Below are 22,966 nucleotides of genomic sequence, written 5' to 3'. Positions count from 1 at the left end.
ACATCTGCAATGGCGGGAGCCACCATTGAAATCACCAGTGAACTGAAGTCACCTTTTTATTAAACCAGCCACAAAAAAAACAATATAATGTATCTATCAATTATCTACCAAAAACAACTAAAGGCTGCATTTACACAGGCTGCCCAATTCTTATATTTTTTTGCACTTATTGGTCTTTTGACCAATCAAATCAGCTCAGAATAAGAGCTGATGTGAAAAGATCTGATATGATTGGTCAAAAGACCAATTAGTGAGAAAAATACCAGAATTGGGCTTCCAGGTGTAAATGCTGCCTATTTAAACTGTGTATAGTCACGTGTTACAGATTACCATTGTAATCTCCATGTATTTTGTCTTAATTTGTTTCCAAACATATGACTTATGCTAAATTTGGACCTTTATGGCACATGTCTGTGGTTCAAGTCCCTATCCTCTTAAAATTAAGTTTACATGGTTTACCTATGTGGCCCCCTGTGTGATCAACCATGGATGATGATGGAAGCAGTTTTTGATGACTGTTGACATGGCTTGCATCCATTTTGCAGGGAGGAACCAGAAAGACAAGACTACTGGAATTGTTAACATGTTGGTTATTATCAGTAAAACACAAGAAATCACATACCAATTGTGCAACCACAGAGCAAGCTCAGCTTGCGCGCGCATCCCTAATAACTTGAACAATGCGTTATGAGTTAACCTGTAAACCAATAGTTAATCTTCTCCAAGAGTGCAAAAACAACGGAGTCAAAGTGATAAAACTGAGGCTTCAAAATTCTGCACTTCGGCATCACATACCAAGCGTTGGTGCACTTCAATAAAATAATATTCGGCATGGAAATGGAAAGAATATCAACGTTCGCTAAGAAGCTTTGGTGCGTCAAGAAACAACTTATTCTAGTCCTCACTCCGCTTATTCTCCTCCCGTTAATTTTTGGTCTACCGGAAAAGGTAAGTGGTTATTGGAAGAAACACAAATCTTGCTACACTAACCATTTATTTATCTAACTCACGAGAAAAACTAGTTTTATAACTGTATATAACTAAGCCAAATTGCTGAACCACATCAAATTGTCATGACCTACTACTGAAAGTCAGGCAATGGTTAAATACAGTATTGCCACATAGCCTAAAACTGATATGATTAATAATATCCACACCTGCCTTTAAATATGAACACCCATTAAACCAATATCTGTTGGAATAAGACTTCACTGAAATTAGAATCAGGATCATAAAACATGCCATTAGAACAGGACATGGTCCCGCTTCATCACCGAGCTGACAAGGTACAAATCTGTCGTTCTGCCCCTGAACAGGCAGTTAACCCACTGTTCCTAGGCTGTCATTGAAAATAAGAATTTGTTCTTAACTGACTTGCCTAGTTAAATAAAGGTAAAAAATATATATATAAAAAAATATAGCTAAAACATCAATCCTCACATTAATAACTTGACCCTAAATCCATTCACCCCTCTTAATCATAGCCATAACCCAATTGGAGACCTAACCAACCAATCTGAGACCTAACACAGCTATTAATAACTTCATGGGCTTATTTATTTACAATTCCCCCCTAATTTTGCAATTCCAGCCACAGAAAAAAAGTACATTCCTTATACATTTGTCTTTCCACAGCGTGATACAAACATTAATGAAATAGATCACCTTTGGCATTTACTCTTAATGTTAACCAACATGTTTCTGTTATGTTTTGCAGGAGGGGAAATGCCTGTACGTGGTGCTGCTAATGGCTGTGTTCTGGTGCACAGAGGCTCTTCCCTTAGCTGTCACTGCCATGCTACCTGTTTGCCTCTTTCCAACCATGGGAATTCTTCCATCCAAAAAAGTCTGCCCTCAGTACTTCCTCGATACAAATTTTCTCTTTCTCAGTGGTCTTGTGATGGCGTCAGCTATCGAGGAATGGGGTCTGCATCGCAGAATAGCTCTGAAAGTTCTTAAGATTGTTGGAGTCAAACCAGCCTGGTGAGAAGTCTATATCGCCATATATACAACAGTAATACATTTATCAGAATGTATATTTTGGGATTATTTTCCATTATCTAATATGAATCCACTACATATGGCAAAACATACATAATCATGTTTTTTTTTATTTAAATGTAAATTTTTATTGAACCTTTATTTAACTAGGCAAGTCAGTTAAGAACAAATGCTTATTTAATGACGGCTTACCAAAAGGCAAAAGGTGTCCTGCAGGGACGGGGGACTGGGATTAAAAGTGTAAAATAAATACGACATAAATATAGGACTTAACACACATCACAACAAGAGAGACAACACAACACTACATAAAGAGAGACCTAAGACGACAACATAGCAAGGCAGCAACACATGACAACACAGCATGGTAGCAACACAACATAACAACAACATGGTAGCAACACAACATCGTAGCAGCACAAAACATGGTACAAACATTATTGGGCAGACAACAGCACAAACGGCAAGAAGGTAGAGATAACAATATATGACACAAAGCAGCCACAACTGTCAGTAAGAGTGTCCATGATTGAGTCTTTTAATGAAGATATTGAGATAAAACTGTCCAGTTTGAGTGTTTGTTGCAGCTCGTTCCAGTCGCTAGCTGCAGTGAACTGAAAAGAGAAGCGACCCAGGGATGTGTGTGCTTTGGGGACCTTTAACAGAATATGACTGGCAGAACGGGTGTTGTATGTGGAGGATGAGGGCTGCAGTAGATATCTCAGATAGGGGGGAGTGAGGCCTAAGAGGGTTTTATAAATAAGCATTGCAAATGGTATACAGAGATGACCAGTTTACAGAGGAGTAAAGAGTGTAGTGATGTGTCCTATAAGGAGCATTGTTGGCAAATCCGATGGCCAAATAGTAAAGAACATCTAGCCGCTCGAGAGCACCCTTACCTGCCAATCTAGAAATTATGTCTCCGTAATCTAGCATGGATAGGATGGTCATCATCAGGTTTAGTTTGGCAGCTGGGGTGAAAGAGGAGTGATTACGATAGAGGAAATCAAGTCTAGATTTAACTTTAGCCTGCAGCTTTGATATGTGCTGAGATAAGGACAGTGCACCGTCTAGCCATACTCCCAAGTACTTGCATGAGGTGACTACCTCAAACTCTAAACCCTCATAGGTAGTAATCACACCTGTGGGAAGAGGAGCATTCTTCTTAGCAAACCACATGACCTTTGTTTTGGAGGTGTTCAGAACAAGGTTAAGGGTAGAGATAGATTGTTGGACAATAAGAAAGCTTTGTTGGAGAGCATTTAACACAAAATTCAGGGAGGGGCCAGCTGAGTGTAAGACTGTATCATCTACATTTAAATGGATTATTGAGCTTCCTACTGCCTGAGCTATGTTGTTGATGTAAATTTAGAAGAGCGTGGGGCCTAGGATCGAGCCTTGGGGTACTCCTTTGGTGATAAGCAGTGGCTGAGACAGCAGATTCTCTGACTTTATACACTGTACTCTTTGAGAGAGGTAGTTAGCAAACCAGGCCAAAGACCCCTCAGAGACACCAATACTCCTTAGCCGGCCCTCAAGAATGGAATGGTCTACCGTATCAAAAGCTTTGGCCAAGTCAATAAAAATAGCAGCTCAATATTTCTTAGAATCAAAGGCAATGGTGACATCATTGAGGACGTTTAAAGTTGCAGTGACACATCCATCACCTGAGTGGAAACCAGATTGCATTCCCGAGAGAATACTATAGACATCAAGAAAGCCAGTCAGTTGATTATTGACAAGTTTTTCCAACACTTTTGAGAAACAGGGCAAAATATAAATAGGCCTATAACAGTTAGGATCAGCTTGATCTCTCCCTTTAAATAAAGGACAAACCGTGGCTGTCTTCCAAGCAATAGGAACCTCCACAGAAAGGAGAGACAGGCTTAAAAGGTTTGAGATAGGCTTGGCGATGATAGGGGCAGCAACCTTAAAGAAGAAAGGGTCTAAACCATCTGACCCAGATGTTTTTTTGTGGTCAAGTTTAAGGAGCTCCTTTAGCACCTCGGACTCAGTGACTGCCTGCAGGGAGAAACTTTATAGCCGGGCAGGGGAAAAAGAGGGAGAAGCATCGGGAAGAGTCGCATTAGAAGGGGTGGGAGATGAGGAAATGTTGGACGGGCAAGGAGGCATGGCTGAGTCAAATAGGAATCCTGACTTAATGAAGTGGTGATTATAGAGCTCAGCCATGTGCTTCTTGTCAGTAACAACCACATCATCAACATTAAGGGACATGGGCAGCTGTGAGGAGGAGGGTTTATTCTCCATGTCATTAACCGTTTTCCAGAGCTTCTTGGGGTTAGACCCACAGAGAGAGAACTGCTCCTTACAGTAACTAACTTTGGCCTTCCAGACAGCCTGAGTGCACTTATTTCTCATTTTCCTGAATGACAGCCAGTCAGCCTGAGTATGCGTGTGCCGAGCCTTTCGCCAAATGCAATTCTTACGGTGGAGTAACTCGACAAGATCACGGTCGAACCAGGGGCTATATCTGTTTTTAATTCTCAATTTCTTTATGGGGGTGTGTTTGTTAACGATCCCACTGAAAATGTCAAATAAGAAGGTCCAAGCGTCTTCGAGCTGATTCTCTACCATTTTACATAGGCCAGTTGTTATCAAAAATGTTATTGATAATCATAGTATTGATTTGTCACTCCACTTACACCTGAACCATGTGCCCATCTCTTTCCCCATACAGGTTGATTTTGGGCATGATGATCACATCTGCCTTCCTGTCCATGTGGCTCAGCAACACAGCAACAACGGCCATGATGCTTCCCATTGCTAACGCCATCCTGGAGAGCCTCTTTGGGGACCTGGCCACTCTGAAGGAGAACTGCAAGGTGAAAGATGAGACAGAGGGTGAGTTGCTGTGTAGGGTTTCTCCAACTGTCCCACATACATCTAGCGAAAATATTAAGACCTATACAGTAGCTAAGCCAGGACAAATTTAGTCTATCAACACTGAAGGGTAGAATTAATGCAAATTGTTTGTAGTGCTTACTCCAGGGTGTCAAACTCAATCCATGGAGGGACATGTGTCTGCTGATTTACATTTTTTCCTTTCAATTTGTGTCCAGTTAAGACCTATACAAATAAGTGAGAGGAGTTCCTAACTGATCAGTGACCTTAATTAATCAAAAAAATAAGGAGGAGCGAAAACCCGCAGACACTCGGGCCTCTGTGGAATGAGTTTGACACGTGCCTTACACAGACGAACAGACTATACTTTAATTTTCCACATTAAAACTGTAATATGTAACTCAAGGTGTGAACTTCGTATAACTACTGTACCTTTTCTATCATATTGCCTTCAGAGAACGACATGTCAAGTTATTCAATATTAAAATGGTAATTTATTGATTATAGTAGCCACCTTTCAAGTCATTTATTAAATATGACAGAGGTCTACAGACAACCAAGTTAGAAAACTGGAACTCAGTTTTCAATATGGTATTCAATATGGGATGTCCTTAAAAATATTTTGTCATTTGTCACTGCACAGTGAACAATGGAGAGAATAACTCTAACAACCTGTTAACTTCAACATCCATCAGGTCAATCACAAGTAAAGCTGCATTCACTGCCCCCTGAAAAACAGATCTTGTCTATAGATGGGTAAGAAAGGAAGCATAAACAAACTGAACAATTTTAGCTCTCGTGTTGGATTCATGGTTATCATGTAGCTATTTACTAGCATTGTTACAATCTGGTTACATTTCCCTATATTATATATTAAGAACTGATGGGATGGTGCGGTCAAATGGGTGGACTGCACAGGAGATCAGGACAGAGTCTGAGTACCAGATGAAGGTGTGGAAAGGCTTCCTGATCTGTATCCCATACGCTGCCAGTATCGGAGGGACTGCCACCCTGACAGGCACGGCGCCAAACCTCATCCTCATTGGACAACTTAAGAGGTACCCAAGTTCAGGACTTGACTGATCTCTCTTTCTACTACTGCATCTGTACATACCCTCTCATAGACCTCACAGGCCCATCAGATAGAGCAATGAAGGTATGTAAGGAGAAAAGGTATCCCTGAGAAGGTCTATGAAAGGGTTTTAACCATTATGAAAAAAGATGAGTACTGTTCTGTTTCAGACTTCAGAAGTCCCTCTGAAAGCCCCAGTGCAGTCAAAAACTTGATTTTCCTGTGCTTTATATATACACGGAGTATACCAAACATTAGGAACACCTTCCTAATATTGAGTTGCAGCCCCCTCCAAGTTGGCTGGATGTCATTTGGGTGGTGGACCATTCTTGATACATGCGGGAAACTGTTGAGTGTGAAAAACTCAGCAGCATTGCAGTTTTAGAATAAGAGCTGTTTGAAAAGACCGCTGGAAATTTCAGCCGGTTTTGGTGGGATGGAGTTTTGGCCTGCCTGGTGACAACACCAGGCGGTAAATTAGTCAATAGACCAATAAGAAAGAGAGTTCTAAACCTCTCTGCCAACCTCTCTGCCAACAGCTAGTTTTCAGTTTTCCCCTCCCCACTCAGACAGTCCTAGCTAAATTCTTTCTTGAGAAATTGCTCTTGCTAAGAGGCTATTTATTATTATTATTATTTTTACCATTTTAATTGAAAACAAATTACAGTAAGGTACTTAATTGTTACCCAGAAATGATATGATATTGAGGACCTTTAAAGGCATATGACACCAACCCGACAACCTGAGTTAGGATTTTACTGGCAAAATGTTACATTTTAGACCATAAAATACTACTTTTTTCATGTTTGCTGTACAGTTTTTGACAGTTGCTTATTTGTGTCCTAGTTACTTCCCAGAGTGCGACTTGATAAATTTTGGCTCTTGGTTTGCATTCGCCTTTCCTCTCATGGTGCTCTTCCTCATCTTGGCATGGCTGTGGATTTCTTTCCTCTACGGGGGCTTGAATACGCGGTATGGTGGTCAAATCAAATCTAAGTTCCTCAAACGTGTTTAATATAAAAACGTGACCATAGATGATCACATAGGCAGTCTGTGCTAGAGTTCTAGGACTTCTGCCTGTACACTTTTTAAAATAATATGAAGTAATACATTCTCCTACCTGTCAGATACATTCACACTATTTTAATACTATTTGTTGTGTTCAGGTTATGTGTGAAGAAACAGGACGAAAGAGCACAAGCAGAGAAAAAAGCAGAGGCTGTTATTGATGAAGACTACAGAAAACTAGGCCCCATAAAGTAAGGGACTCTAGCCTTATCTCTAGACTAAATCACAGGCAACATGCTCTAATCTTAAATCATGCCCTATACCAGGGTTGGCCAATTCTGGTTCAGGAGGGCCACATTGTTTGCATGCTTTAGATTGTTTATTTTAATCAGTTGGATGGAACAAAATCCTGCTAGAACCCTCCAGGACTAAGGATAACCCCTGTTCTAGACCCTCTGTACTTAGTCAGGAGTTATGTAGAATTCCTCAATGACAACAATTTCCATCTTCCATTTTAGTTTTGCAGAAGGATCCATCGCATTCTTTTTCATTTTGTTTGCCGTTCTCCTGTTCACAAGAGATCCCAAATTTGTAACTGGATGGTCCACATTTTTCAACAAAGGGTAAGACAGATAAGCTTGCTACAAGCTAACAAGGCACTGCCCGTTACCTCGGAAATGTCTGTATAATTCACCGGAGGCATGAGGAAACCAGCTGCATCATGACTTCCCCTTCTCTGATTCTCTTCCTACTGTAGGTATGTGTCAGATGCGACCACTGGAGTGATCATTGTGTCAATCCTATTTTTCTTCCCTTCCCAGAAGCCCTCTCTTAGCTGGTGGTTTGATTCTAGAGGTCAGTACTTGAAAGGACATGTCCCAAATAATAAGAAATATGTTTTCGGAATATGTAGATAAAAAATACCACTGCCTCTAGTCATATCACCTTTCTGTACTGATACAGAGGACACATGGGATGTTTTTGAATCAAAAGATTAGATGGAGTGAAGCAGCTGTATGCATGTACTGTAGACCAAGGGTTTTAAACTCACATTATTTAAGCAATAAGGCCCGAAGATTGTGGTATATGGCCAATTTTCCACAGCTAAGGGCTGTTCTTATGCACAACGCAACACAGAGTGCCTGGATACAGGCCTTAGCCGTGGTATATTGGCCATATACCACAAACCCAAGGTGCGTTATTGCTATTATAAACTGGTTACCAACATAATTAGAGCAGAAAAAATCAAAATCAAAATCATATCCATGGTATATGGTCTGATTTACCACAGTTGTCAGCCAATCAGCATTCAGGGCTTGAACCACCCAGTTTATAATATTAATTATACCATGGCATTGTTGAATACTTGTTCCTGATTGGCTTGAAGGGCATTCTAGAGTGTGCATTATTTCCCTATAACGCGTGGTATATTTGCACGGTAGAATTCAATGGCTATAGTTCATTGAATGGCTATAGTTAATTCTGAAATTTTGAAAACAAAAGTCAAATTGAAAACATTATTGGCATTGTTGAATTCGATTTTCATAATGGCAAGTTAGAACTCATGGTTTGATTAGCCAAACTAGCGAGCCTGTTTGGTTACCACGGCAATTACTAATGCACTTGCTAGCTACTTCAGTGGATGTTGAACACAATTCTACCAGCAAATGAACACATTTCTTTAAATTATAGCCATGATATAAAAGGGATAATCAACTTAGGGCTCTATGTATTCTCTGGTAAATAATGAAACTCCTTGGAAGGTCAGTTCCACTCTGCCAGCACGTTGTTGAACACAACTTCTGCATCGTTCATTCATTTCCATAGAATGTAGAGGCCTTTGTTTATTATCCCTTACATCATGCCTCACCAGAAATAAATTACAGTACAGATGCCGTGTCTTAATTTGATCACGCTGTTGTTACAGGAATTTCCTGCACAGCAGGAAACTTGTAGTGTATTCAAGGTTTAAGAAGGCTTTTAAAGTTTGTAATTTATACTTTAAAATGTCAGACTTGATTTGCCATAATGAAAAATGTATCAACCTCTACAAAAAATGACAATTAATCATAATCCATATATTAACTCACATTTCCTGTTGCTGCAGGATTATTCTACTGCTGTAGCAAACTGGCTCCAATTGAGATCCTATATCTGTATCATTGACTACTATCAAAGTAGAATATTCTTTCTTTCTTTCATTAGTCAATTTCTGAAGTGCAAAACTTGTATTGACTCTGTTGTTAGGTACTGTAAATCACCTGAGGAATGTTAATGATGCAGATTAGTCTGAGCAGCATTCTGTTGTGAGGTAAGACTGTAGCCCCTTTGTTTGTGTGATTATTATTAATCTCTCAAAAGTGTGTCGCCACACTTTGGTTTGCTCTGTTTACTCTGCTCTACAGTTGAAGTCGGAAGTTTACATACACCTTAGCCAAAGACATTTAAAGTTTTTCACAATTCCTGACAATTAATCCTAGTAAAAATTCCCTGTTTTAAGTCAGTTAGGATCACCACTTTATTTTAAGAATGTGAAATGTCAGAATAATAGCAGAGATAATTATTTATTTCAGCTTTTATTTATTTAATCACATTCCCAGTGGGTCAGACGTTTACATACACTCAATTAGTATTTGGTAGCATTGCCTTTAAATTGTTTAACTTGGGTGAAACGTTTCGGGTAGCCTTCCACAAGCTTCCCACAATAAGTTGGCCCATTCCTCCTGACAAAGCTGGTGTAACTGAGTCAGGTTTGTAGACCTCCTTGCTCACACACGCTTTTTCAGTTCTCACCACAAATTTTCTATGGGATTTAAATATTTCTGGCACAGCGGTATCTGAGAGAAAAACAAAATACCAGCCATGGCCATATTTTGACCCATAACCCTTATTACTCCTTTTCAAGGCCCCTTGCAGGTTAGATATTCTGATATTTCGGTGGTTGACCTGGATTTGGCTGGTGGGCCGAGGTTGATTGTATACCTTGTCATGTTTTCCACAGCATCAAATACTCCATATGTTCCTCTCCTATCATGGAAGAAAGCACAGGAATGTGTCCCGTGGAATATCATTCTGTTGCTGGGTGGAGGCTTTGCCATGGCCAAGGGATGTGAGGTAAACCATAGAATTTACATATAGAATCAATTTGCCCTATGGGTAAAACCTGTTGATGTTTAATGATGCACAAAGATATGAAATCCCTTTAACTCACATTCAAATATCTATTGTGTGGTGATTTATATACTTTTGATCTATTTCTGCTACTACTGAGATGGGGGCTGTCTGTTGATGCTCTGTCCCTGTTGTATAATATAGGAGTCAGGACTGGCGGCGTGGATAGGAGCCTACCTCCAGCCTATTGCCCAGGTCCCCCCTGCTGTGGCCGTCATGTTCATCACAGCTTTCCTGGCCTGTTTCACAGAGTTTGCCAGCAACACCGCCACCATTATCATATTCCTGCCCGTCATCGCTGAACTGGTGAGCTGTCATCTATGACATGACCACAACATTCAACGTTTAGTTCGATGTTTCCATTATTGAGATTGACGTGCCCTGTGGGTATGAAAATGACAGGCCTACTGTAGTAGGCAATCATTTTGAAGGAAGACATGTATTTTGTGTCTAGTATTTGAATATCCCTTGTTATCTACCAAAAAGCCTTGAACTACATTGGATTACTAATTCATGGATTAGTGTTCCCCATGGGAAAAGATGATGGGGAGGAGCTCTCTTCTCTAATCTCCCACAGCAATTGACCTTTTTAGTGTTTTCCATGGGGTTAACAGATCTGTCAGTGTAGCACCATGGCTGTTGGGTCTATTTGTATGTCTGTTGGACATTAACTATAGTTATCAGTAACCAGTTGTCTTTGGCGGGAAGTGACAATGTCCTGCAGTATCTTTCAATCTAAGCAATAGTATCACCCACCCAGTATCATCCAGTATCACCACGACAAGTGCGCAATACTTACTTATCTTCAGTAAAATTCCCAAGCCAAATAAATTACTACTAACAATTTGGAATATTGTTGCTAGTTATTGAATGAGAGATGGATTCACTCACTCCTTACTAACGTGTATGCTCCTTGTGTTTGTCCGAAGAAAAGTGTTTAAAAGTGTTATTATTTTTGCATTAATACAATTTTGTCAAAAGAATAGCAACAAATGTGTTTGTCTCCTCTTGACAGGCTATGTTTGTCAAGGTGAACCCTCTTTACTTTATGATACCTGCGACAACAGGATGTTCATTTGCCTTCATGTTGCCAGTCTCCACACCTCCCAACTCCATTGCCTTTGCATCTGGCCATCTTTTGGTGAAGGACATGGTAAGATCCTTACGCCGATATACTGTATGACCATATGTCCGACTGTTCCAAAACTTAAAGGTACTGTATTCTATCCAAGACATCTGTTTGGTTTCTCTATTTACAGGTGAAAACAGGCTTTGTGATGAACATTTTGGGCATTTTATCGGTTTCTCTGGCCATGAACACTTGGGGTCGTGCCATGTTCAGTTTGGAGACTTATCCAGACTGGGCTCGTCCAGTCAACATGTCCAGTACTGTCACAGATATACAGTTCCCCTCCGACTCACCTTTCAACCTTACTAGTTTACCGTATATCTGAAGCTTATCCAGTATAATTATTATACTGCATTATATCGTAAATACTGGATCATAATTTCTGAATATGTACAAAGTCAATAACTATAGACTTGGAGAGAATTAGCTGTTACTTTAAGTAATTTAGCCTATGGTGTGATGGCTATACCATGTTGCTAAGGTACTGTCCTTTTTCAATCAGTCTACTGTATATGAGTTTTGATTTTTTAACTGTTTATATTTTGTTCAGGCTCTCATTGTGATCTACGTACTCTGTCATGTAGATTATACCAAGTTTTATCAGCTCATTTTCTTGTTTGTCACGAACCCCTGCTCTCCCCAGATGTGTCCTGTGTTTTGCCTTGATTTGTTTTAGATCACTATGACATGTTTCCATTGGAAGATCATTTGTTTGGGCAGGGCGGGGGGGCGACAGAATAGACAGTGGTTGGTCTGTCTGTTGTTGCGTTCTCTTCCACAGTTATACAACAAGTCATGTCGGACATAGTTTTTGTCCAGACACCGGTGATGTCTTGTCTCATCTCTCACTATGCTTGCTGAAATTAATTGCATCTTAGTGACGTCTGCTGGTCATTGTGCCACATTGCACTGTTCACTGTGAGCGTCTCATACTGTACCTCATTGTAATATTCCCTGGATAGTGTTTGTGATGGTAATCCTAATTAATTAGGGTGTTAGTAGTCTGCTTGATGATTATAAACCCAATCCATTTCATGACAATCCTCCAAGTCCTCCACCAACTGGTAAATGACACTTGAACTCAATCCTCCATTGATCTTTAGCTGTGTAAACTGTGACTGTCTTGACACATAACAGGAGTTTGTGAATTATTCCTAAAACATACTTACCTAGGCCATGGGGGTCACTGGCTGCATGTGTTTAAACATATTTTTGTAAGTTACACACAGAAGGTCAGTATTACTTTTCATTGTGTCTTTTAAATGATTTTCTCATCTTATTTTATTTGAAATAATCATTAGAAATGTGGTGTGTGGAAATCGAAATAACTATTTTCTACCATAGCTTTTATTTAGTGTAATACGTTTAGCTTTATCAATGCACATTTTGTAGATTTGTTATTTTCTTATTACTTCTCGTTACCAAATAAAACTGAATGGCAAATGAGTTAGTGTCTTTTTTCGTCAATCCATGGAATGTATATATTTAGCTGATGTCAGTGAGCAGGCACCAACAGACATGCAACACAGTACTATATATAACAGAACAACTTAAAACCATGGGTTAATATTCAGAAGGGTGTCAAGCCTATAGTAATTTTAATCATTGACCCAAGTGACACAGCATAATATGTAGTAAGGAGAATAAACAGTGCAATCAGGTCTTATTTAACAGCCGTGTGTCTGACAGCACCAAACAAGATACTCAACAAGCCAAATGAGGCTAACAACATTTGAAAGAACGTTGCATTGAAATGTGGTTTGAACACAATTTTTACATATGCGTCTTAAACGAAGCAGACATACAGTATTTTGCCCCCTATTTCTCTCAATGGTGCAAGGCTGTAAATTCCTTATAATGTCTGTTTGGTGTTGTAAAGTGTCTGCAATCTCAAGGTTTGGCACATGGTTAACTCTGCAGAACCCAAAGGTAGTTAGTTACTCAGTGTGAGAGAGGGGTCATTGGGTGAGGCCCCAGTAAACAAGACAAACTACAACAGAACACAAGAAACGCAGCAGCACAGGACACACATTAAATAGAAGAACTTACTACGAAATGTTGGAAAAGGAAGTTTGACAAGTAGTACCATACATGAAATTACTAGACCTTGATGCTCAACCAATCAAATATACAGTAAATTATTTCAACTAGCTGAACATTTAGTTTTGAAAGACTCTGACACATACAATTGATTAGGGGTTGATTAGATCCTTTCCTTTTTCAACTTGTCGAACGTTCTCTACATGCTCATTGATTGCCGGATAATAAAAATACTTCCTCCTATTAGTCAGTAGAAGTATATATGACTTCCCACAGGGTTATGTTTAGATCTATAAATAGGACACAGATATAGGATCTTCATTAAAGCCAGTTTGCTATAGCAGGAAAATAATCTTGAAGCAACAGGAAATGTGAATTATTATGTGGATTATAATTAATGGAATAATTTAGTAGGGGTTGATATATTTTTTGTTAGGGCAAATCAAGTCTGACATTTCAAAGTGGAAATTACAAACTTTAGAAGCCTTTTAAATATGCTTAGCAGGAAAATTCTCAGCAACAAAGGAGTGATCCAATTAGGATCTTACATCTGTACCACACTGCTCATATCCTGTAGTACCTTTCAAATCTCCAATACTTCCCTAAATTATTAGTCACCAACTATTGCATTTTAACAACTTTTATCATTTTCAGCTCACACTTTTCTCCAATAACTTGATTCATGGATTGAATTGTCACTCCTGTCCATGTGAGTGAATGTTAATGCTCATGCTCACAACTTTCATAATTTTCAGCTCACACTTTCCCCCAATAACTTGATTCATCCCCTTTGAAAACAATCTTACACATATCAATGTGACATTGACTGTGAATAAGCTCCTTTTTCAAAAGTTACCCATGCACTGGGAAAGGGAAAGTGCAACTGAAGGTTTTGCACGGTCTTTTTTAAACTCATCTGAGCTTTTTCAAGAAGCAAAGCGAGATCTCGTTAGATAAGCTATCAAAGTAAAACAGGAAGAACTGAAAATTGTTACCAGACAGAGAAAATGTGATCAATTTACTTACATTGACTTGTCAGAGATCAAAAAGAGGTGTATTACAGTACGCAAGCAGATTGAGAGTGACCTTTTAAATGCCAAGAAATTGCTAGAGGAGTATACACTTCTGTCAAACAGAATTCTGGCAGCTAACTTTGCAATATATCTGATTGCTGAATCAGCCTGATACCTGAAGTCACATGTCATTTCAGTTAAGTTTGACAATATTTACATCACAAGACAGTTGTTGCAAAAGTCATCTGATGATGGAATCCAAATAAAACCAACTAACCTGAAAAATATGGTTAGTTCAACAAGTTGTAAAATAACAAAACAGGAATTTCCCAGATGTCTTGCTCCAATAGTACACTCTTAGAAAAAAGGGTTCTAAAAAGGTTATTTGGTTGGCCCCATTGGAGAACGCTTTTAGGTTCCAGGTAGAACACTTTTGGATTCCTTGTAGAACCCTCTGTGAACAGGGTTCTACATGGAACCCAAAAGGATTCTACCTGGAACCAAAAGGGTTCTACCTGGAACCAAAAGGGTTACCTGGAAACCAAAACATTTTTGTTCAAATGGTTCTCCGATGGGGACAGCCAAAGACCCCTTTTAGGTTCTAGATAGCACTTTTTTTTCTAAGAGTGTATTGGTGACTTTGTATTTCATTGTTATTTTTGTGTACCACCTAGTTACAGTGAATGGGCCTTGGCTGTTGGATGTTCCAGCTGCATCTGTCAGCATAGCTGTGAAAATACAAGGTAAGCCAATATTGATACTTTTCAAAATGCTATCAGGCACATCCCAGAACATAATGTGACATTACATAATGTGTAGCCTTGAGATCAATAATAATATGAAATTGAATAACACATTGGACAAATGGTGACTGGATTCTCTTTTCTTTGACAGGTTCGGCTACGCTTCCCAGGCCTACAGTATGTATTATCCCAGCTATCTGTGGGATACAGAACTGGCAAACCTCCACAAGCAGTATGACTGGACATTCAGCCCAGAGGCATTACGCTGTGATGTAGAGCCATTTGCACCAGACCTGAGAGTGAGGGTCTTATTGGCACTACTGTGTCTGGTGGGATACATCATGGTGTTTCTGGAGATCTACACCAGGAGCATCCTCAGGAAAGTGTCTGCAACCTTCTTCAAAAAGCAGTAGGAAAAGATCATTAATTTCTTATTGAAGAATACAGGTGAAACAGGACAAAAATTTCAACACTCCAACTCGCATACCACACCAACAGATCCACAGATGACGCAATCTCCATTGCACTCCACACTGCAGTCTACCACCTGGACGAGAGGAACACCTATGTGAGAATGCGGTTTATCAACTACAGCTCAGTGTTCAACACCATGGTGCCCTCAAAGCTCATCACTAAACTCAGGACCCTGGGACTGAACACCCTCTGCAACTGAACCCTGGACTTCCTGATGGGCCGCTCCCAGGTGATGAGGACAGGCAATAACAAAACCGCCACGCTGACCCTCAACACGGGTGCCCTTCAGGGGGGCATGCTTTGTCCCCTCCTGCACTCCCTGTTTACCCACGACTGCATATGACTCCAACATCATTAAGTTTGCTGACAACACAACAGTGGCAGGCCTGATCACCAACAACGATGAGACAGCCTATAGGGAGTAGATCAATTGCCTGGCAGCGGTGCCAGGACAACAACCTCTCCCTCAACGTCAGCAAGAGAAAGGAGCTGATTGTGGACTACAGGAAACGGAAGGCCGAGCACACCCCCATCCACATTGGCGGGGGTTATGTGGAACGGGTAGAGAGCTTCAAGTTTCTCGGTGTCCAGATCCCTAAGGAATTAACATGGTCCACACACATCAACACAGTCATGAAGAAGGCACGACAATGCCCCTTCCCCCTCAGAAGGCTGAAAAGATTTGGCATGGGCCCTCAGATCTTCAAAAAGTTATACAGCTGCACTATTGAGAGCATCTTGACTGGCTGCATCACCTCTTCTTATGGTAACTGATTGGCATCCGACTAGAGGGAAGTACGTACGACCTAGTAGATCACTGGGGCTGAGCTTCCTGCCATCCAGGACTTCTATACCAGGCGGTGTCAAACAATTGACTAAGACTCCAGCCATCCAAGTCATAGACTGTTCTCTCTGCTACTGCACAGCAAGCGGTAACGATGCACCAAGTCTGGAACCAACAGGACCCTTTAGAGCTTCTACCCCCGAGCCATAAGACTGCTAAACAGTTAACCGAATCGCTATCCGTACTATCTGCATTAAACCTTTTTGGACTTACTCTTTTGACTCATCACGTATGCTACTGTTTATTATCTATCATGTTACCTCAATCACTTTACCCCTACCTATATGTACATATATACCTCAATTACCTCCTACCCCTGCACATCGACTCGTTACTGGTAACCCGTGTATATAGCCAAGTTATTGTTACTCATTGTGTACTAATTCCTTGTGTCATTATATTGTTTCTATTATTTTTCTCTCTACATTGTTGGCAAGGGCCCGTAAGTAAGCATTTCACTGTTAGTCTACACTGATTACTTGCGAAGCATGTGTGTAAAATGTGATTGATTTGATTTGAAGCTTGACTTACTGTTATTATTTGTAGTTTAGGGAGACCTCTGCTGTAGAACTAAAGAACTGCTTTTAATGCCTTTCCCTGCTCCTGTTTTAATTTCTTGCCATTATAATAGTTGTGAATTATTTTAGAATCTAAAAAAAACTTCTGAGTCTCTACAACTGTCAGGTGAGAGAATTTGTCGATTACATTTTTCAATATTTCCAAATTCAACTGATTCTGTAATATACAAAATAGATTGGAAAAAACATGAACTCCAAAATGACACAAGCAGGCTTATCCCTGTGTTAAAATACAATCAATGAATCCAGTGCCAACATCCTGCCTTCCTTGATTCAAAGGGCCTGTTGTCAAGCCATGGCCATAGAGAGGCTTTTTATTCTCTATTTTGGTTAGGCCAGGGTGTGACTAGGGTGGGCATTCTATGTTCTTTTTTCTATGTTTTTGTATTTCTTTGTTATTGGCAGGGTATGGTTCTCAATCAGGGACAGCTGTCTGTCGTTGTCTCTGATTGAGAACCATACTTAGGTAGCTCTTGCCCATATGGGTTTTGTGGGTAGTTGCTTTCTGTTTTTGTGTCTGCGCCAGACAGAACTGTTTCGGTTGTTCTCTTTGTCATTCAGTGTTCTGTTCTATTAAATAATGATGAGCACGCTGCACCTTGGTCCTTACCTTCTTCCACCAACAGCCGTTACACCTGTTGAGGACAGGGCATCCTGTTATTGAGTCACAGTAATATGACCTTTCTCCTGGTTGTGGAGCACCACTTTATGCCCAGACTGCCTCCTCTCAACAATACACTCATGTGACCATGTTTCTAGACTAAATAAATACCATATAACATACAACCCCAAGTGTTTTCACTCAATCTTTTATATTGTAAAAGGTTGACGCTTTAAAAGATGTTGATAAAACACATTTTATTTCCGCATGAGGAATAGGACCATTTATGACTTTATTTCTTACTGCAAGGAAGAACTCCACAATCCACAGACGACAGTTGGTTTGATGTCTACATAGCCTCACTAGGTGTCACTAAGTGCATTTGAGATGCTTTTATGGCACAAGTAGGCTATGAAAAACACTCATTATACTCTTTACATGATCATAAAACTCAATGAAAATCTGTGTTAATAAACCATTTTTACAATTACATTTATTAGACTAAGATTCATGTTCAGAGGGAAAATATTTTGGCACAGTCTTACAGTATGACATTTCATGTGCACAAATTAATAAATCAAATAAAGCTTTAAAATCCACATATAACAAGCATGATTATTGTTTTAGTGATTTGGTATTACTGTTTATTATTTCTGGTCCATAATGGTTTAGATTGTGTAAAACGTATTTTCATATGACACAAACTAATTTAAAGTCTCTCTGTGAGCAAAAACTGTTTCTGTAACTTTTGAATTTATGTTGGAATACAAAAACTGTTTTAATTTGTCATATATTAAAAAGGCTTCTGCATTTTTATCAGCACATTACTTTCAACTCCCAGGAGGCATCAGAAGGCTATTTTAGCCAGTGTATTAATATAATGCCTGTTCATCTATTTTTAATCCAGCCATTTTGTCCCTTTTCATTTTTTGTCATGTTTACCCCATCAAGCCTTTGTCAAGATAATATGCTTTGTTGCTGTGAGGCCTGGAAAAAACGTATAATTTCTATAATTTCTCTTGTCATAAATCGTTGGGTCTGTACCAAAATAAAGTGAATCAATTGTATAATATCTTGCCTGTAACTTTATCTATTGATTCTAATCCAAGCTAGCATACAAGAAAAATGGCACTAATTAAGCATCAGGGAAATGTAAAATGAGCTTTGTCAAATGGGGTGATTTTGAGAGACCCATGGTCAAAAGTGATCTGCCTGACCAGTGTATTTGTACATTACATAGCTTAATTTAACAATACAGGGACGCAACAATCTTTGACTGAAGGAAAGCAACCAATCAGAATTAGCTATAGCATGGACAGCTCTGTCCACCCACTGACAGAGTAGGGCTGGACTAGCCTACTCTCTTATGTGTTGTCTTTGTTTGAGAGAAAACCAGACGAGGTCTGCTAGATGATGAGGTTGGCTGAGTGCTGAGGGGCTTCAACTAGTAAGATATGTTGTGTTTCAAATGGTATTAATTTGTGGATGTCCATCATCCATTTAATTTGTTATGAATTATCATGGCCTCTAAACCTTCAAGCTGCATACTGGACCCTATTCCAACTAAACTACTGAAAGAGTTGCTTCCTGTGCTTGGCCCTCCTATGTTGAACATAATAAACTGGTCTCTATCCACCGGATGTGGACCAAACTCACTAAAAGTGGCAGTAATAAAGCCTCTCTTGAAAAGGCCAAACCTTGACCCAGAAAATATAAAAAACTATCGGCCTAAATCGAATCTTCCATTCCTCTCAAAAACTTTAGAAAAGGCTGTTGCGCAGCAACTCACTGCCTTCCTGAAGACAAACAATGTATACTAAATGCTTCAGTCTAGTTTTAGACCCCATCATAGCACTGAGACTGCAATTGTGAAGGTGGTAAATTACCTTTTAATGGCATAAGACTGAGGCTCTGCATCTGTCCTCGTGCTCCTAGACCTTAGTGCTGCTTTTGATACCATCGATCACCACATTCTTTTGGAGAGATTGGAAACCCAAATTGGTCTACACGGACAAGTTCTGGCCTGGTTTAGATCTTATCTGTCGGAAAGATATCAGTTTGTCTCTGTGAATGGTTTGTCCTCTGACAAATCAACTGTAAATGTTGGTGTTCCTCAAGGTTCTGTTTTAGGACCACTATTGTTTTCACTATATATTTTACCTCTTGGGGATGTCATTCGAAAACATAATTTTAACTTTCACTGCTATGCGGATGACACACAGCTGTACATTTCAATGAAACATGGTGAAGCCCCAAAAGCCTGTGTTCCAGACATAAGGAAGTGGATGGCTGCAAACTTTCTACTTTTAAAATCAGACAAAACAGAGATGCTTGTTCTAGGTCCCAAGAAACAAAGAGATCTTCTGTTGAATCTGACAATTCATCTTAATGGTTGTACAGTTGTCTCAAATGAAACTGTGAAAGACCTCGGCGTTACTCTGGACCCTGATCTCTCTTTTGACGAACATATCAAGACTGTTTCAAGGACAGCCTTTTTCCATCTACGTAACATTGCAAAAATCTGAAACTTTCTGTCCAAAAATGATGCAGAAAAATTAATCCATGCTTTTGTTACTTCTAGGTTAGACTACTGCAATGCTCTACTTTTCTGCTACCCGGATAAAGCACTAAATAAACTTCAGTTAGTGCTAAATATGGCTGCTAGAATCCTGACTAGAACCAAAAAAATGTATCATATTACTCCAGTGCTAGCCTCCCTACATTGGCTTTCTGTCAAGGCAAGGGCTGATTTCAAGGTTTTACTGCTAACCTACAAAGCATTACATGGGCTTGCTCCTATCTATCTCTCTGATTTGGTCCTGCCGTATATACAGTGCCTTTAACAAATCAAAAACTGAAAAATTGGGCGTGCAAAATTATTCAGCCCCCTTAAGTTAATACTTTGTAGCGCCACCTTTTGCTGCCCAATTTTTCAGTTTTTGATTTGTTAAAAAAGTTTGAAATATCCAATAAATGTCGTTCCACTTCATGATTGTGTCCCACTTGTTGTTGATTCTTCACAAAAAAATACAGTTTTATATCTTTATGTTTGAAGCCTGAAATGTGGCAAAAGGTTGCAAAGTTCAAGGGGGCCGAATACTTTCGCAAGACACTGTACCTACATGTACGCTACTGTCACAAGACGCAGGCCTCCTAATTGTCCCTAGAATTTCTAAGCAAACAGCTGGAGGAAGGGCTTTCTCCTATAGAGCTCCATTTTTATGGAATGGTCTACCTACCCGTGTGAGAGACGCAAACTCGGTCTCAACCTTTAAGTCTTTACCGAAGACTCATCTCTTCAGTGGGTCATATGATTGAGTGTAGTCTGGCCCAGGAGTGTGAAGGTGAACAGAAAGGCTCTGGAGCAACGAACCGCCCTTGCTGTCTCTGCCTGGCCGGTTCCCCTCGGTTCCCCTCGCTGCGATTCTCTGCCTCTAACCCTATTACAGGGGCTGAGTCACTGGCTTACTGGTGCTCTTTCATAGAGTCCCTAGGAGGGGTGCGTCACTTAAGTGGGTTGAGTCACTGATGTGATCTTCCTGTCCGGGTTGGCACCCCCCCCCCCTCCCCCCCCTTGGGTTGTGCCGTGGCGGAGATCTTTGTGGGCTATACTCGGCCTTGTCTCAGGATGGTAAGTTGGTGGTTGAAGATATCCCTCTAGTGGTGTGGGGGCTGTGCTTTGGCAAAGTGGGTGGGGTTATTTCCTTCCTGTTTGGTCCTGTCCGGGGGTATCATCGGATAGGGCCACAGTGTCTCCTGACCCCTCCTGTCTCAGCCTCCAGTATTTATGCTGCAGTAGTTTATGTGTCGGGGGGCTAGGGTCAGTTTGTTATGTCTGGAGTACTTCTCCTGTCTTATCCGGTGTCCTGTGTGAATTTAAGTATGCTCTCTCTAATTCTCTCTTTCTTTCTCTCTCTCGGAGGACCTGAGCCCTAGGACCATGCCTCAGGACTACCTGGCATGATGACTCCTTGCTGTCCCCAGTCCACCTGGCCGTGCTGCTGCTCCAGTTTCAACTGTTCTGCCTGTGGCTATGGAATCATGACCTGTTCACCGGATGTGCTACCTGTCCCAGACCTATTATTTGACCATGCTGGTCATTTATGAACATTTGAAAATCTTGGCCATGTTCTGTTATAATCTCCACCCGGCACAGCCAGAAGATGACTGGCCACCCCTCATAGCCTGTTTCCTCTCTAGGTTTCTTCCTAGGTTTTGGCCTTTCTAGGGAGTTTTTCCTAGCCACCGTGCTTCTACACCTGCATTGCTTGCTGTTTGGGGTTTTAGGCTGGGTTTCTGTACAGCACTTTCAGATATCAGCTGATGTACGTAGGGCTATATAGATACATTTGATTTTATTTGAATTACAATTCGTATAATATGTTAGGAATTTGCAAAATGTATGATATGTTACAAATAACTAACTTTAGCTGAGCTAGGGGTACGGGTTAGGGGTTAAGGTTAGGGTTAAGGTTAGGGTTAGGAGTTAGGGGGTGATGCATCATCAATATTAGCTGGTCTCAATTGCCCAAAAGAAGACATAAAAAGAACCCTGCATGATAAAAAGAAGGGACATAGTTCCAGCATTTACGCAACCATTGTGTACACACTTCATATTTAAATTTAAATTTTATTTAACCAGGCAAGTCAGTTAAGAACAAATTCTTATTTTCAATAACAGCCTAGGAACAGTGGGTTAACTGCCTGTTCAGGGGTAGAACGACAGATTTGCACCTTGTCGGTTCGGGGGTTTGAACTTGCAACCTTCCGGTTACGAGTCCAACGCTCTAACCACTAGGCTACCCTGCCGCCCCATAGTTGGGTAATTAATATTATATTGTCATTGCTAGTGATAGACAGGGCTGAGTTGTAGTCTATAATTTTACTGTGGTTAACTGCTGGGTTATCATCACCTCGCACAGTCACAGTCACAGTCATAGACGTTGATAACGTCCCATAGGAATAAACCTAAATCAGATGGCCCAAAGCAGCAGTAAGGACACTGCACCATTTGTAGTGTGGCTGAATAATGGAGCTGGAAAGAGAGATAGAGTGATAGCGAGAGAGCGAGAGAAAGAGAGAGAGTGAGTGTTCAGAGATGAGGGAGTAGTACAGCATCACTGAGAGACTAAGCAGTCCTTTCCCTACTGTCTCTGTGGATATCAGCTGGACTTGGTGAGTTATGAAGCTTAGACCATTCCTAACCATGGTCGCTAAACTGCCTATTTTCAATTATTGTAATTGTTATATAGTAGCTCTTTCATTCATTTCAAATTTCTTTGTAATCTCACATGGTGATTGACTGATATGTGTATCTTATTGTGAAACAAAATAATTGGTTCACTATAACTTTTTATATATTCTGGGCAATCTTGGAATCATTTGTATCTTAATTCTGTTCCACCTCAAGGCAAATTAAAGCAGAAGAAA

At 40.2% G+C, this 22,966-nt stretch overlaps 1 protein-coding gene across 1 annotated transcript; it reads left to right on the top strand.

Moving 5' to 3' along the window:
* Positions 1-569: 569 nt before the first annotated feature.
* LOC118360792 (Na(+)/dicarboxylate cotransporter 3-like) lies at positions 570-12,689 on the top strand. Its single transcript, XM_035740212.2, has 13 exons — positions 570-948; positions 1,718-1,983; positions 4,700-4,863; positions 5,559-5,619; positions 5,742-5,921; positions 6,782-6,907; positions 7,102-7,194; positions 7,462-7,566; positions 7,701-7,798; positions 9,945-10,057; positions 10,259-10,420; positions 11,130-11,267; positions 11,374-12,689. The coding sequence occupies exons 1-13, from the start codon at positions 832-834 to the stop codon at positions 11,566-11,568; spliced, it is 1,818 nt and encodes a 605-aa protein (XP_035596105.1). The 5' UTR covers positions 570-831; the 3' UTR covers positions 11,569-12,689.
* Positions 12,690-22,966: the final 10,277 nt, after the last annotated feature.

This window comes from Oncorhynchus keta, chromosome 28 (assembly GCF_023373465.1).
Source record: "Oncorhynchus keta strain PuntledgeMale-10-30-2019 chromosome 28, Oket_V2, whole genome shotgun sequence".
In the NCBI taxonomy this organism is placed as follows: Eukaryota; Metazoa; Chordata; class Actinopteri; order Salmoniformes; family Salmonidae; genus Oncorhynchus; species Oncorhynchus keta.
This window is presented reverse-complemented; position numbering and strand designations above follow the sequence as displayed.

Excerpts from the sequence above, each read along its gene's own strand:
- LOC118360792 (XM_035740212.2), top strand. The coding sequence starts at position 832 with ATGGAAATGGAAAGAATATCAACGTTCGCTAAGAAGCTTTGGTGCGTC. Across the intron at positions 6,908-7,101 it reads TACGGGGGCTTGAATACGCG|GTTATGTGTGAAGAAACAGG; the intron begins GTATGGTGGTCA and ends TGTTGTGTTCAG. Across the intron at positions 11,268-11,373 it reads ATCTTTTGGTGAAGGACATG|GTGAAAACAGGCTTTGTGAT; the intron begins GTAAGATCCTTA and ends CTCTATTTACAG.